General features: G+C 34.4%; 3 protein-coding genes across 6 annotated transcripts; all 3 read right to left on the reverse strand.

Annotated features, from left to right (window-relative positions):
• Positions 1 to 230: 230 nt before the first annotated feature.
• Positions 231 to 3,460, reverse strand: LOC144543746 (small G protein family protein / RhoGAP family protein). 4 transcript variants are annotated; one of them, XM_078292134.1, is made up of 10 exons: positions 3,326 to 3,460; positions 2,930 to 2,991; positions 2,587 to 2,840; positions 2,462 to 2,503; positions 2,353 to 2,371; positions 2,139 to 2,237; positions 1,964 to 2,041; positions 1,543 to 1,787; positions 1,146 to 1,302; positions 231 to 597 (listed from the first exon to the last, which is right to left on the reverse strand). In XM_078292134.1, the coding sequence occupies exons 2-10, from the start codon at positions 2,988 to 2,990 to the stop codon at positions 467 to 469; spliced, it is 1,086 nt and encodes a 361-aa protein (XP_078148260.1). In that variant the 5' UTR covers position 2,991; positions 3,326 to 3,460; the 3' UTR covers positions 231 to 466. The 4 variants fall into 4 exon arrangements, with proteins under 4 accessions (XP_078148260.1, XP_078148259.1, XP_078148258.1 ...); XM_078292133.1 differs by lacking the exon at positions 3,326 to 3,460 and adding an exon at positions 3,071 to 3,196 and having other exon boundaries at positions 231 to 594; XM_078292132.1 differs by lacking the exon at positions 3,326 to 3,460 and adding an exon at positions 3,071 to 3,187.
• Positions 3,461 to 5,756: 2,296 nt separating this feature from the next.
• On the reverse strand, positions 5,757 to 9,490 carry LOC144543763 (uncharacterized). Its single transcript, XM_078292158.1, has 4 exons — positions 9,118 to 9,490; positions 8,866 to 9,024; positions 7,978 to 8,086; positions 5,757 to 6,147 (listed from the first exon to the last, which is right to left on the reverse strand). The coding sequence occupies exons 1-4, from the start codon at positions 9,427 to 9,429 to the stop codon at positions 5,957 to 5,959; spliced, it is 771 nt and encodes a 256-aa protein (XP_078148284.1). The 5' UTR covers positions 9,430 to 9,490; the 3' UTR covers positions 5,757 to 5,956.
• A 2,809-nt stretch (positions 9,491 to 12,299) lies between these two features.
• Positions 12,300 to 14,605, reverse strand: LOC144543748 (endonuclease/exonuclease/phosphatase family protein). Its single transcript, XM_078292136.1, has 5 exons — positions 14,117 to 14,605; positions 13,948 to 14,013; positions 13,624 to 13,772; positions 13,379 to 13,489; positions 12,300 to 13,073 (listed from the first exon to the last, which is right to left on the reverse strand). Exons 1-5 carry the CDS (start codon positions 14,589 to 14,591, stop codon positions 12,489 to 12,491), a joined length of 1,386 nt encoding a protein of 461 aa, XP_078148262.1. The 5' UTR covers positions 14,592 to 14,605; the 3' UTR covers positions 12,300 to 12,488.
• Between the last annotated feature and the right edge of the window lie 626 nt (positions 14,606 to 15,231).

Consider the following 15,231-nt stretch of genomic DNA (forward strand, 5'->3'; position numbering starts at 1 on the left):
TATTATTTCGAATTTCAGAATACTCAAATTGGAAATTTTGTCGGCGTTGACATTCAGAAACTTCTAAATTTAGGTTTTATTACATATGCAATTTATGGAAACTATACTCGAATTTATTTTGACTTTGCAGCATATTGTAGATTTAAGAGGACTTCTAGTTTTCAAAGTTTGAATGACTTCTACTCTCAAAATAGAAAGAAAAACCAAGAAAATAGTATTTCAATGGCAAATGGTAGCGAGACAAAAGGTTCTCAGAATTATGCTAAAGTTTGCAAGAAAAATGTCTATGCAATTTCACCAAGCAATCATCCACTGTACCACTCTTCAATTACAATATATTCATGCATAGAGCAGACAAAGTTAGCCTATGAGCATTTAACCAGAAAAGAAAAAAAAAATTCAAAATTGCCATGCAGAGACACACCCACAACACAAGGCCAGAGTATACACTAAAAACAGATACTATTTATCTCCAGATGGTCTCATTTGCATCAGTGAAAACAGCATTGTGGTGCTCAATTAAACACTGTATTACCTCTATCACACCATAATCTGGTGGGGCTGCATCATCTAATGGGATCTGTACATCCTCTTCTTCTATAGAGGGGGAAGGGTGAGTGGAGAGAGAGAGAGAGAGATTTGTCAAATATAAGTCTGTGGTTGTAGAATATAGAAAATAAAACCATCACATTCACAGGTTTTTCAACCAAGAAATTTTCACCCATAACCTCTAAATTGGTGCAAAATGCACTATGCCCTCTGCTAATACTGTTCAGAGGCACCCATTACCCAAGCAATCCTACTCTATTTATGTTAGAAAGAGTTAATGACAGACAGGTCTTGTCACTTGTGCCTCATTTGGATGAACCGTAAAACGCAAAAGAGTGAACGCGAGTACGTTATATTTTATTACTTTGTAGGCACATATGTGACATGCACGTTTTGTCGGCATATCCAAGAAATCTCTCTTTTTTTCTGGAGTTCACATGACAATTTGTAATTTTTTCAGGGGTCCACACGAGCCAACCTTTTCAAATAATTTTAGTAATTAATACCAACTAAGGAAATTCAGCATTAAACCCATATAAACAAGAAAACAACAATTAAATTATGCATGTTAAGAGGGGAAAGGATTATATACATACCCAGGTAATCAAAACCATTAGCTTCTGAGGCCACCTCAGCAGACCTACTGGGACCTTTTAGGCCATATCTGAAATAAAGGCGCAATTCTTCACCAGAATCTCCCTTTTGCCACATTATCAAAGGTCCCATTTCTATTGCTAGACTACGGGAATCCATCTGCATTTATCACACAGACATACAATGCACAATTATGAATTTGGTTAAAAAGAAGGGGCTTATGCGTAACTTTTGCCAACAACAATTTTTAGATGGCATTCTAAAAGCTAGTAGAAACAAGAGCTTTTACAGAGAATGGACTTTTCAACAGTTTTTTACCAGTAATTGAAAACAAACATATAAGAAATGAAGGGGAACTATGGACCACATGACCAATACCAGCATGTACCAAATGTGTACCTTATTCAAAGAAGATTTCTGGCTGACCCGAAGCAAGAAGGCAGTAACAAACTCAAGTGTCATGTAATTAACACTTGGAAGTTTTTTCAAAATATTTCTCAATTCACGTATGCGAGACCTTGCCTCTCTTATTTCATTAAATAATACAAATGTAATTAGTGGCTCAGGTAAGCTTGCAAGGTAACATTTGATAAGCGAAGCCACATCTATTGGGTTGGTACCATCAGGTATGGTAGCCTTCCAGTCTGTCAAGAATATATTTACCAAAAGTACATGAGTTTAAGCAAAGAAATAATAATTTTAACTTAATTCTCACCATTTTCATAATGTGATAAAAGAAAAATGGAGGTGCTTTAAGAAAAAAAGGCAAAAGAACATTAATTTCAAGAGCAAAAGTATCATAAGAGGAACAGCAAATCACCTTCATTGAAAAGGGAAATTAATTGCTTGACGGATTTTTTGTCCTCTTCAGATTTGAACAAGTACTCAGAACTCAGTCCTTAAAAAGTACATAACATAAGATTTAAGTTATAACAAAAAATCCATCCCAAATAACATTTAAAACTAAAGGTTAAAAAATATGTCTGCAATTTTACCTGACACAATTAAGTAATCCACGCATGTAATCAGAACTTGCGGAACAGCTGTATTAGACTGCTCTCTTTGGACGACTACTTCAATTGGCACACCAAACACTGTAATTTTTATAGTAAAAGAATGAGTATTTTAATCAGCAGTAAAACTTCAATAAAATTGATACCAATATTAAAACTAAATCCTAAATCAGATAAAGAATCAACACAAACTCACCATCATTGCTTGCCACACCCTGTAAAAGTTCAATATTAGTTAAAAGTCTGAAAGAGAATAATAACTGCTTCTAATTTTCACAGAGTTACAAAAATGTCAAAATGCAAACCTTTTGCCATCTTTCTATGTTATTTAGGGTTTTTTTTGCTGCCTGAAAACAAAAAGAAAAGAAAAGATGTAATCATGTTTGTGTTGTTGTAAACAATGATAATCCTTAATACAATCCATTATTACCTCTTCAACTTTTACTTTTCCAACAACAACCTTCTCTTTCGTCTCGTTCAAACCCTTTCTGAGAAGCACGGTCGTCGAGGCAGCTGCTGATATGAGGCGTTCTTGCACAGTCTCTTTAGGTGGGGTCCACTCCTGTTTACTTTGCCTTTTTTCTTGAAAGAGAGCCCACCTGTTCTTCACCATTGAATTCACCTTCCCTGCCACGTCAGCGACATTACCTCCAGCTGATTGACCAGCTTGCTTTATCTTGACACCTGTATTAAACAGATTTGCTAACAATTACAATTGAACATTCCTGCTTCCATTTTAATGCTTAGAATTCAGAACTTAAAAATTGATTTACCAGAAGATGAGAAGAAATCTGTGGCCTTCTGACGCCAGGCTGGTGATGCATCCAAAGCCATGCTATAAAATATAAGAAAAAAAATCCATATTAGTTGAAGTATTAAGCATAAATTTTTCTGGAAATTAAGTTAAACCTAACTCGTTTTTATCCATTGGTTTTCAACCAGAACTTCTCATCAGAGTCTAATCAAGCTCCAGCTTACTACCGCTTGTAACTAAAATTTGTTTAATCAGCTCCTATTCAGGATATCCAAAATTCCTGTTTCAGAAAACGGATGCTTATCAACAAATAAGAGCGTTTCGATTATTCAAAAGAAATATAAATTGAAGCCTTAAACCTCCGAGTGAGAATAAGAATGAGAACCAAATATCAATAGCCTTAGATAAATAATACCTGTATTTAATGAATTCCACCTTCTCTCGTGCTTATTTCCCTTTTTTCACTTTTGAGAGAGCACGGATTTGATTTTCTCCTGTTGACGATTCAACTAGTAGACAGAGAGAGGGGATGGGATTTGAAAAGTCATGACTGCCTCTAGCAGTCTAGCGCCAAATTCTACTACTTTCTACTAATTCATTTGACCAATGGCCAGCGGTTCAGCGCCACACTAACAATGGGTGATCCGGATCCGTAAAGTAACACAAGTTTTGAGTTTATATTCTGACCGTCCGATCAGAATCCTAGTCAATCCGGTCCTAGGTGAAATGCACAGGCCCCTCTAATGTTATCGCCAGAGAAGATCGGAAGGTCCAGATACAAACTCAAAATTTGCGTTATTCTAGGTTCCGAATTAAACAATGGGCGCGGTATTGGCGAGATTTTTTATCTTGACTCTTTCTCAGGGTAGATACGTAATTTTTTTTTATTGTCAAATTGCTAGGCTGATTCGTAGAATATATAAGAACAATACAGCTTACAAATAATTAATTAACTAACTGTCTGTTACAAACGAGTAAACGACAAAATGCAGTTATAACAAAATTATGAGTGAGTCTATGGTAATATGCATATTACGATTTGGCACCGTGCTACGGCTCTATATTCGAGTTTTCAAATCCTAATAGTCAATCCGAACCGTTCATCTTGTTCTCCATATTAATATGTGTTTGGGGACCAAATTTTACATTTTTTGAAATTTTTTTACTGTTTTTTTAAATTCATTGAAAATCACTGTTTTTGGATGGTCCAGAATTTTCAGATCAAGTGATTTTCTAAATATTTAAAAAAATACTAAATTTTTTTTTAAAAATGTAAAATTTGGTCTCCAAACACATATTATTATGGAGAAAAAAGATGAACGGTTCAGATCGACCGTTAGGATTTGAAAACTCGAATATAGAGCCGTAACACGGTGCCAAATCGTAATATGCATAGTACCATAGACTCACTCCAAAATTATCGCGATTATTTATTTCCGCTCAAGTAGACGAATATCGGTCATTTGTCACCGTTAAGAACCTGCCTCTGTGTATTTATTGATACAATAAACAGCTGAGATTTATCCAACAGCGGTCGAATGCATGTCCTCTGCATTAACTCAAAAAAGAATCTTTTGAGTTAATGAAACAGAGCCAATTCGATCTCTACTTATGATATAGGAGGTCTTTTAATATTAGTACAGATTTAATTTGTACGAATCTTAAAACAGATTGAATGATCAATATTCATTAACTCAAAAGATTCTCTTTGGAGTTAATGCAGAGGATACGAATTCACAGCGGTCAACATAGTAACTGGTAAGATAATGGGCTCCAACTACGGTACAGAAGACACCAATGAATAACAACTGGTCGTTCATGTTTTCCTTCATTTATAGATAATTTTGACTTTAGAACTGGTATAACTTTGGTCATATTTTTTATTGCTACGATTTCTATTTATTTATGTTGAAATACCCAAAAATGTAATAGAGAAAGAGAACATTATACATATTAGTGTTCTTCTTGCAATCTTAAATACCCCAAAATACCTCTAACTCTTTGGGGTAAATTTCTCGACAAAAAAAAAATAATAATAATCAAGTATGTGTTATGTAATAGACTAGCATGCAATATATAATATTCAAATATAGATTATGTAACAATTAAATATGTACTTTAGAGTGATTTTGACAGCGCGTGCCAAAATTTAAAATATCAATAAAACGAGAGTGCATTATGTTATAGTAAAACATACTTTTTGCAAAATAAGAATATATATTATATGATACTTGAAAAAGTTTATTAAAAGTACACGATGATTTAGCTGTCTGTGCAGTTACAAGTAAACAGAAGACAAAAAAAAGAGTGAGTCTATGGTACTATGCATATTACGATTTGTTACTGTGCTACGACTCTATATTTGAGTTTTCAAATTCTAACGGTCGATCCGAACCGTTCATCTTGTTCTTCATATTAATATGTGTTTGGAGACCAAATTTTACATTTTTTGAAATTTTTTTACTATTTTTTTAGATTTATTGAAAATCACTGTTTTTGGATGGTCCAGAATTTTCAGATCAAGTGATTTTCTAAATATCTAAAAAAATAGTAAACAATTTTCAAAAAATATAAAATTTGGTCTCCAAACACATATTAATATGGAGAACAAAATGAACGGTTCGGATCGACCGTTAGGATTTGAAAACTCGAATATAAAACCGTAGCACAGTAACAACCCGTGATATGCATAATACCATAGACTCACTCCAAAAAAAATCATATAATTCTGCAATTTGAGCCGTAATCTTCACCTTTTTCATTACGATAATTGATTTGATGATGATTACAATAAATTAATGAGAAGAAAGAAGAATAAAACTGGTACCTTTTTCTTCTAGAACATATTTTAAAAACATAACGACAAATTCTTGACTTATTTTTCTAGTCAGGTATACATCATTATTGCTACGACGAACCAGAACTTGAACTGCTTATTTACACAAAGTTGCAAAAATGAAACCATAAATAAAGAAAAATAACTAATAAAAAAACCACAAAGTTAAAGGCTTTTATTGCGAAATAAAAGGGCTAAATAGAACAATTATCATGGCAATGGTAGATTACGGTATACCAAGCCGGTGTCATTATTTTTGGTGAGAAGATTGAAGTTCTCAGAAGTGAATGCTTCTGGTGAGTGGAAGGACACCTTCCTTTCCAAATGAGAGAATCCACAATAGTCTACATTCATCTCCACATGCCTATAGAAATATTGCACAGACACCCACACTGCCTCACCTGAAATAAAAAATATATATATATTGTAATTTAGAGGGAGAAAAAAAGGGAAACAAATCTGCAATATGTTAGAAATATATTATAGGCCAGAATATTATGGGTCATATTAATAGTTAATATTGGATCAACTCTTTATTGGGCTGGACCCGAATTTCTATCATTATCTAATATTTTGATCTGATCTGATCAAATCAGGATAACTCTTCTAAAGAGGCTCAGCGAAATGGTGCATTGAATAGGCTCAAATGAACTGGTGCATTCTGTTATAAATATGTAACAGCAGTTTATTTTTGGGCCCCAGCCATTCTATTCAATACATTTCAGAAAACAGAAAGAGAGACAGAGAGAAAGAGGGCGCTGTCAATTCAATACTAGCATACCGAATTATAGTAGTTTGTCAACCTGTTCGTGTGGATGCTGATAGAAATGTAACTGCTGGGCTGTTGCGTGAATCTGACACAAGAAGGAAAGGAGACGAAGGCTACTGCTAGACTAGATTTGAAGTTTCCACTGCGCGTCTAATGGTAAACTCTATATTTATCCTGGAATTAATTTTATGCATGGATTATAGTTTTCGAGTAGTGAACAAATCTTGAACTGATTCAAATTGTTACACTATAACCTACCCGAAATCTCTACACTACAATCCTCCGTGCATGAACAGTGTTTCCTAAAATCCCTGCTTTTTCAAATACAGCCGTCGAATTTTTTTTGAGAACGAATCTCGAAGCAACTCTTTTCAATAACTTTTCTGTGCAGGCATCTCAAAACATTTTAACGACTGGATTTAGAATAGCAGGGATTTTAGGGTTACTGTAGACTCATTGGGATCGCAGCATATTTGTATTCGAAAAAAAAGTTAAAGAAGTTGTATTGAATGACATGTAAATTTAGCATATCTGAATACGGATTGGATAGTGGTAAAATCATATTCATATTTTTTTTTTTATTTTTCAAATACGATTACGGATCAGATTAAATGAATATGGACATGGATCAGATATTGAACATATATTTATAAGTCAGATATTAAACGGATACGAATACAGATATAATTGGAATCTCTAATTTAAATATTGTAACAAAATTAACATATTATTCAACAAATTATTTTTCAATTAAATATAAATATCCAAATCCACGAAAATTCAAATACGGATCCGGATTAATATTTGTCAATTAATATTTATGACTTAGTGGGTGACACATCAATTTCTTTGAAAATTTTGAAATATTTTTGCTGTGCAAGTTGTTAGCATAAATCATAAATATATTCCATTTGATGGTTGACGAGTCCAAATTAGCAAAACCATATATGGATCTTATAAAAATAACGGAACAGATAATATTATTTAATTTTCAACCTTTTAAGTTCACAAGTTGATGGTGACATAATAATTAGGCCCTAAATCATTCGCACAATTTCACATTTTAAGAAAAAACAAAAATATCGGTCCCTACTCCTTAGATAAAATATTCCAAAAATATTCAAATTGATCCTTAAATTTTCATTTGCTACTAATATTTCCCTATACTTACAAAAATATGTGACAAGTTATTCACATGGTTTGCTTAACTAACATGATTAATTTCAATTACTCTTTTGAGGATTTGACCCCTGAATTGTTCCATACATGCACAAATGAATTAAGGCTCAATCAGAGTATAATAGTATCCTTTGGCCAGTGTTTGTTTTGTACTTTCAATTACTGGCATGAACCAGCAAAGATCTAAATTTCAGCCAGTCTGCTAGAGATGAACTTTGATAAAAGAAAATCTTAAATTATCTCTTGCAAAAAGGAAAAATTATATATGGATGAACTCTTTTACCATGGGTGATTAGGAGTAAGTTCTCATGAGGATATTTATCTGCCAGAGATCGAATCACGCCAGCAAATCTTCTTCTTGCATTAACAACTGACTCTCCATATGTTGGTATCTGCACAAGTTTAAAAATGTATGAAACTAAAAGCTGAAATTGTTTCTTACTAGAAAATGAAAATAAAGAAATTTTCGATGAAATTGCAGAAAATAAATATTTGCTTTCAAATGATGTAACACAAGTTCCGGACCAAAAACGCATATAGACATCTACAATATATAGATTTTGACAGCAAAATGAATAAATGATCAATTAATGACTGCAATCGCAAATAAGCTTGAAGTTAGTGCATAGAATGCTGAATAAGATTTTAGTTTTTTCAAACTTTCCATCATGAGAGTCTGAGAGATTATGAGAGATCACAGTGACAACAAATTTATTTGACAATGACAATAGCTGATCAAATGTATATCGAAATAAAAAAGTAAAAAATTATATATCTTTTTATAATTTCGATAGATTGTGTAATTAAATTTGTGCAATTTGAACACAAATGGGTAGTCTATCGTGATTTGAAAATTTTATGGTTGAGATTTACCAACACTTAATTGATGTCCAATCAATTTCTAAATTGCATCAAATTCGATACACGGCCAATCTAAACTTTAGAAAACATATCTACATTGTTTTCATTTTAATATGTCTCTTTCCTTTATTATTAGTATTCTTGGTTATTTACTTATTTTCTAACATTACTAAAAAAAGTTAGAAAAAAAAGATTAAAATCTAATAGAGGCATCATCTCAAATTAGCAGTTCACAATTCTATTAGGAATCAAGAGCAATAAACTGAAATAGATGAAATAAAATAAATTAACATAAATACAAAATACACACCTGTTGGTAAATGGGAGTCACAGAATGGTCTCTAGTCTCTTCTGGGAATATAGCCTCCAGTTGTGATGTATCAGGAAACCAATTTCCATCTTGTGGAATAACAGATGGCTCTATAACTTGATTATTCAGCATCTCACATAAACCGTACTCAATCGACACCTGCATTTATCAATATTTTAAAATTCGTAAGCTATTGAAAGTGTAGTGATATTTTTTGTTTTCAATTTTTCATCAAAATTCTTGTACTAGTACCTTTACCGATGATGGATCGATGGGGGAATCTTGACCGTTGATTTCACCAACAGAGCAGAGAGAGGTAACAACCTCTGCAGCTGTCTCACGGCAACGGACAAATGGAGAGACAAGGACACGGTGGATTGGGAAATCGAGGCCTGACAGACGGGGCCCAGTGGCCCGAGCCCGGGCCTTGCCGCCGTCTGTCAGAACTGGGTCCCATGGCCGTGCGGCTTGTGAAACCCAGTTCGGGTCGAAATGGTCGATCCGGTCACCATGGCGCATCACCACCACATGTTGAACTCTCTCTTCTCCCCCTTCTGTTTGCATCTCTTCTCTTCTCTCTCTAGTCTCTCCCCTTCTCTTTGTCCAATTATTTGTTTAAATGTGGAAGGTGATGGAATGAATTAAATAGTTGTTCTGTTGTTGACTCATTAAATAGGATTCAGATTAACAAAGTCTTCGAAATTTTGCAAAGCCGCACACGAAATGTGAAATGTGTATGACTGTATCTGTATGTAATTAAGAAGGATGGATATACTAATATGCTTTTCCATATCATAATATTATAAAGTGGAAGCTCCGTATCACGTGTACAGGTCACAGGTGTACTCTTAAAAAAAATTGTACCGCAAGCCACGCTTGAGTTTGGAGCTGCACAAATGTAAAACGATCGGATGGTTTGGATGTTCTGCTGGAACCTGCCGAGCAGTAGAGGATGGGAGGTGGGATCAATCTTGCCCGAAATTTTTATTGATAGAAAATACCAAAAATAAAAAATAAAAAATAGGAAATGATACGGTAGAATTTAAAAAATAGAAAGGAGAGATCATGGTTTGGCGTTTCCGCGGGATGTCAAATTATACCGTAGCTATTGAAAAAAAAAATCTAAAAGTGAGATGTCAAATTAGACAAAAAATAAAAAAAATATATTAAGTGGGACGCCAAATCTCCATCCCACTCATGTAATTTTTTTTTACTATCGTTGCTAACTTGCTATCTCCAGAAGAGCAATCCCCTGCTTTTTTTTATGCCTTATCGCTTCTTCCTCATTCAGAAACTTTTGTATCTAATTTGACGTCCCACATTTAAGAAAAAAATTCGGATTTTTGTTCTCATTCAGAGTCCCCACATATATATATATATATATATATATATATATATATATATATATATATCTGCTTTTTTAACAGAGGTTGTCATATGATTTGGCGTCTCTGGGATTCTAAACCATGATCTTGTCTTTCTATTGTTAAAATTACACCCTGACATTTCTCATTTTCAAATTTTTTTTGTATTTCCTATGAATAAAAATTTCAGCAATCTAGCTTATGAATTTGACCAATAATTTTTTAGTGCTTGAAACTTAGATTTTACATTTTTATGCAAAATAAAAAAGTTCCCCCTCCTGGAATCTGCGCACGAGTTTCCAGTTCAAATTTATTCATATTGAACTAAAATAGAGAAAAACTCATGCACAGAAACACGGTAAGAATATGCTAAGTTTTAATTTTTTTTATAAAAGTGTAATTGATCTAGTGACTAAGGTAATACTCTCTGTATGGGAGGCCGCATATTCAAAATCCGGATGAAAAATCCTTTATAAATATTAGAAACAGTTGGATGACTTGACCTCCAATTCTATTTAAAGAATGAAATTTTTTTTTTTTTTTTCAGATATCGATGGCAATATCATAATTTTAAAACATTAAGGTGGTAACTAAAAAAATGGCCAATTTGAGAAGAAAAATAGTACCAATAATTTTTATATTTGTCAGGACAAATTTGGAATTTTATTAGTCGGGAATCATCATGATAGTAATTGACCCCTCGCTTTCAATAAATAATCACAAGATCTGATCCGCATCTCTCTTGAAATTTTATATTAAATAAAATAGGCAATGCTGATGCAAGTGATTTTCCTTGGCATTTCGCAGAGAAAAAAAAATTCGTTTGTAGACTTGTAGCAATATAATTCAGGAAACAGCTAAGACAAGTAACTTTCAACCAGAGCTTCCTACAAACAGAGACGCAAATTGTGGGTATTGAATTTAAGAGATCAAATTTCACTTCATACAGCGCACAAACTATATGTAGCACAGTTTTGTTTGGATAGTCCGTGTGCATTATGAAGTCAAAAATGCTCTGTAAAAATATTTATTCTAAATTGTACTATCATTGAATTTTGAATGTAGAAAATTATGCACCGAGGAGAGATTATACTTAACCAAAAGCAACAAATACTTTAGTGGGATTACTTCTACTAAACGGCTTCATTCCCTATTATTATTTGGTGTAATTCCTTGGCAAGCTAGACGAAATTTAATTTATATCATTTTAAAACTTTACAATTTTATACATCCTTCTAAATCTAAAAAAAATATTATACTAGCTCTCACATTTATCCAAATTCTTCCAAACTTTTTTAAACAGATATTTCTATTTTGAACTATTAAATTAAATTTCAATTTTTTTTTGTCCATTGTCAAATTGGTAAATGAAACAATAATTTATGGAATTTACAATATACTCTGCCTATACATTTAATATAACCTATTTGACCAAACTACCTAACTTGGAAACCTGTATAAATTTTTGTTTAGTCTTAACTTCAAATTTTAATAATTTACCCCACAAGGTTGTATATTGTATTCAATGCACCTGAAACGTCAGTCTTAATGGAATAACTAACGAGATTTGGAACTTTGGTAAATATAATATTTTCACATTTGTAAGGGTAACTATTAAATTTTTAGTTTTAGAAGGTTAGTATCAAGAGGAGGGTTCAAATGCCTCCATGGTTTTGTGCCTCCATTTCTCTCCATCATTTTCAAAGTTCAAACAGTCGATCCGAACCGCTGAACCTAACCTCCATACTAAAATATGTTTGGAGACCAAATTTTATATTTTTAGGAATTTTTTTACTATTTTCTTAGATAGGTACAAAATCAGTAAATCTGAACCATCTAAAAACAATATTTTTTTTACCTATCTAAAAAAATAGTAAAAAAATTCCTAAAAATATAAAATTTGGTCTCTAAACATATTTTAGTATGGAGGTTAGGTTGAGCGGTTCGGATCGACTGTTTGAACTTTGAAAATGATGGAGAGAAATGGAGGCATGATGGAGGCACAAAAACATGGAGACATTTGAACTCTCCTCTAGTATCAATCTCCGCTTAACCTCAAAGAACAAGAAATGATTGGAATTCTTAATAAAGGAACAAAATAAGTAGTAGTTATTAGCCCATAAAAGCAGCTAACAAAAGGATGCTGAATGCCATCTCTTGCATATCAGTTCTACAAAATGTGACAGCAAAATTGAGACAGCTACAGCATTCGGATTAATCTCCATAAGGCTAGTGTCAAGCACATTTACTGATATACCCCTACTTTCTACAAATTGTCAATAACAGACCAAAATGGTCACTAGGCAAAACTGGCAACTCCAACTTCTTCACCTGCTGTTTTACCTTCTTGTCCTTGAAATACTTCACTCCTGGTATTGCATCCCTCCCTATCATCTCAATCTGAGTAGCCTCAAAATCCGTAAATTTAACCAAAACCCGATCCAACCGCTTCCTCAAGCTTCTATTACCAGTTAGCATCGGATTCAGTTTGGTGTCATATGTGTAGCCCTCTTCGTCAGGCCTGAGCTGCGTCCACGCGTCAGTCCAGCTTGTAGTCAGCGGGAAGGGGCCGTCATTTTTATCATCCCAATTCATATCTCCTGCAAAAATGATATTTGGGGAAGCTTCTAAAAGGTTGATGGATTGTTGAGCTTGAGCCACACGTTCTTTCGAGAACATTTGGTTCCATGTTGGTGGGGCCGGGCATGGGCTTTCGAGATGAGTCGTGGCTAGAACTAAGGTTTTGCCATCCGGAAGGGTGATTTCTGCCTTGCAAAGTTCTCTGCCCATTATGGAATTGAAGAACGGGGTGCATGAAAATAATTTTACCGGCAGCTTGCTCATCTGCAATGAATGTTAATTGTAAAAATTGCTACTCCTCAGTAAGTAATGAGTAATGACAAATGCAATGAAATGCTGTTAGTATTATGAGGTTAATTATTGTAGACAGCACATATTAATTTAATTAAGAAAACTAAGCGTTCAAACATACAAGATGAGCAACTTGCTTCTAAACATTTCCTTTCTCTCAATTCCTGGGTTCCATTCTATGCAATTCAATAAAACCCCTCAAGTACCCAAATTAATAAGGTTATGTGATACGATGTAAAAATGTAAAGAGAAACAAAGGGACAATAATATAATAATACCAGCATGCAGAAATAAGGCCTATCTTCAGCGAGCTGACGTGGCACTGAGCATTTGTATTCCTTCCACCATAGGGAGTTCTCAAAAAGCCTATATATTTCTGTGGTGACCTCCTATATTACATACATCAAATGTATCACAAGAGAGAAATATAGAAAACAACAATAAAAGGACCCGTAACAGTTAATATTTGAATAATACAGGTATATCATGAGAGAAGGTTGAGAATTATATCAGCAATTCTTGCCTGGAAGCACACAAGATCTGGTTTATATAGCTGAATCAGTTCACCAAGCGCTTCCATTCTCTCTGTTAACTCCAAATCTTCACGAAACCAAACATTATAGCTTAAGACAATGATTTTGTTTTTATTTGAAGGATCATCAGTGTTTTCATCTGAACAAAAGAGAAAAAGGAATAATTATAGTAAAAAGCAGATAATACCGAGATAGTAATAGTTACTACAGTACAGATTCTTGAAGTTTCAAATATCCCCATAAACTATCTAACAATCCCATGCCTGGGTTAGACAGCCACAAATTGCCATGAAAAAATTAAAAATTAATTAGACCTGAACCCAATTCAATTCGCTTGCTGCTGCTGCCACATGGCCTAAGAGAGAAATCCTTCTTTTCTCCTACAAACAACAATAAGAAAAAAGAAAGGATTTTATTTTGGAAAAAAAAAAAAAAAGATATTTCTTGAAAAGTTACTTGAAAATAAATAAATTCAAAGATAACCTGAGACAGAGTGCTTGAGTTTCTCTGGCGATGGCGATGGCGATGGGGCCTGACGCTTGCGACCGGTGCACCGCTGAAGTGGCAAAAACACTTTACCAATCGATGGGTCAGCGAGTTCATCTTGGTCGAGCCCAAAATCAGAAAATGAAGAATGTGGGTTCATTGGTTTGGGTTCTTTTCTGGCTTCACAAATCTCGCAAGAGAGAGAAGAGGGTTTGTTAGAGAAGGTGCACGCATGGCACGACCAATTAGTAGTGGCGATAGACGATGAAACAGAAGGCGAAGAGGAGAAAGGGGAAAGGCAAACTTTGCAAGAGGTGGGATTTGAGGAAGGGGAGTTGAGATATGTGCACCTAGCGCAAGCCCATGGCGATGACATCAGAGTGCGAGAGAGAAAGAGAGGGTTTCGATTTTTGAATGGAATCAGGACAGTCGCAACTCGGAAGAAAGAAGAAGGTCGAATTGCTATATTCATAGGTACCTCAAAGGCTCAAATTAAGTTGAGTTTATATCCTGTCGCTTCGTTACGCTGGCCCCGTTCGGCTAGGGCCTCCTTAAGCCTCATTAAAATTAAAGGAGCCTCCTTTAGTTTTCTTAGCCACTTAATCTTGCCGAATACCGATTCCTTAGCGCGGATTAAGACAACCTCATTTAGCCTCCTTTTGCCCGGATCTTAATCCCCTGCCCGTTTCTTAAGGCACCTTCCCCCCTTCCTTTAGCTTCCTTTAGCCATCTTAATCCTTCGCCCCTTCCTTTAGCTTACCGAACAACCCCTCCTTAGCACGGATTATTATTTAATCCACCATGTGTTGCCGAACGGGACCGCTAAGACTAAGTTACTGACCTGAATTTTAAAGGGGCCGTCCATTACATGTATAATTGGATGGATTGATTCAGATTCTGATCAGACGGTCCGAATTGAAAATTAAACAGTATATTACTTCAGAGGACCCGGACTTCAAATTACTCCTTCCTAATTTTTCTGTGAAAACTTTAGTTTTATTTCTCTATTTAGGGCGTGCTCCACAACGGAGAGTAAACCCCTCATTAAAGGAAAGGAAGGGGAGACGAAGGCAGACCGGAGCTGCCCGCCACGGTTACTTGCTCCATAACGA

Source organism: Carex rostrata, chromosome 25 (genome assembly GCF_964058835.1).
Source record: "Carex rostrata chromosome 25, lpCarRost1.2, whole genome shotgun sequence".
NCBI lineage: Eukaryota > Viridiplantae > Streptophyta > Magnoliopsida > Poales > Cyperaceae > Carex > Carex rostrata.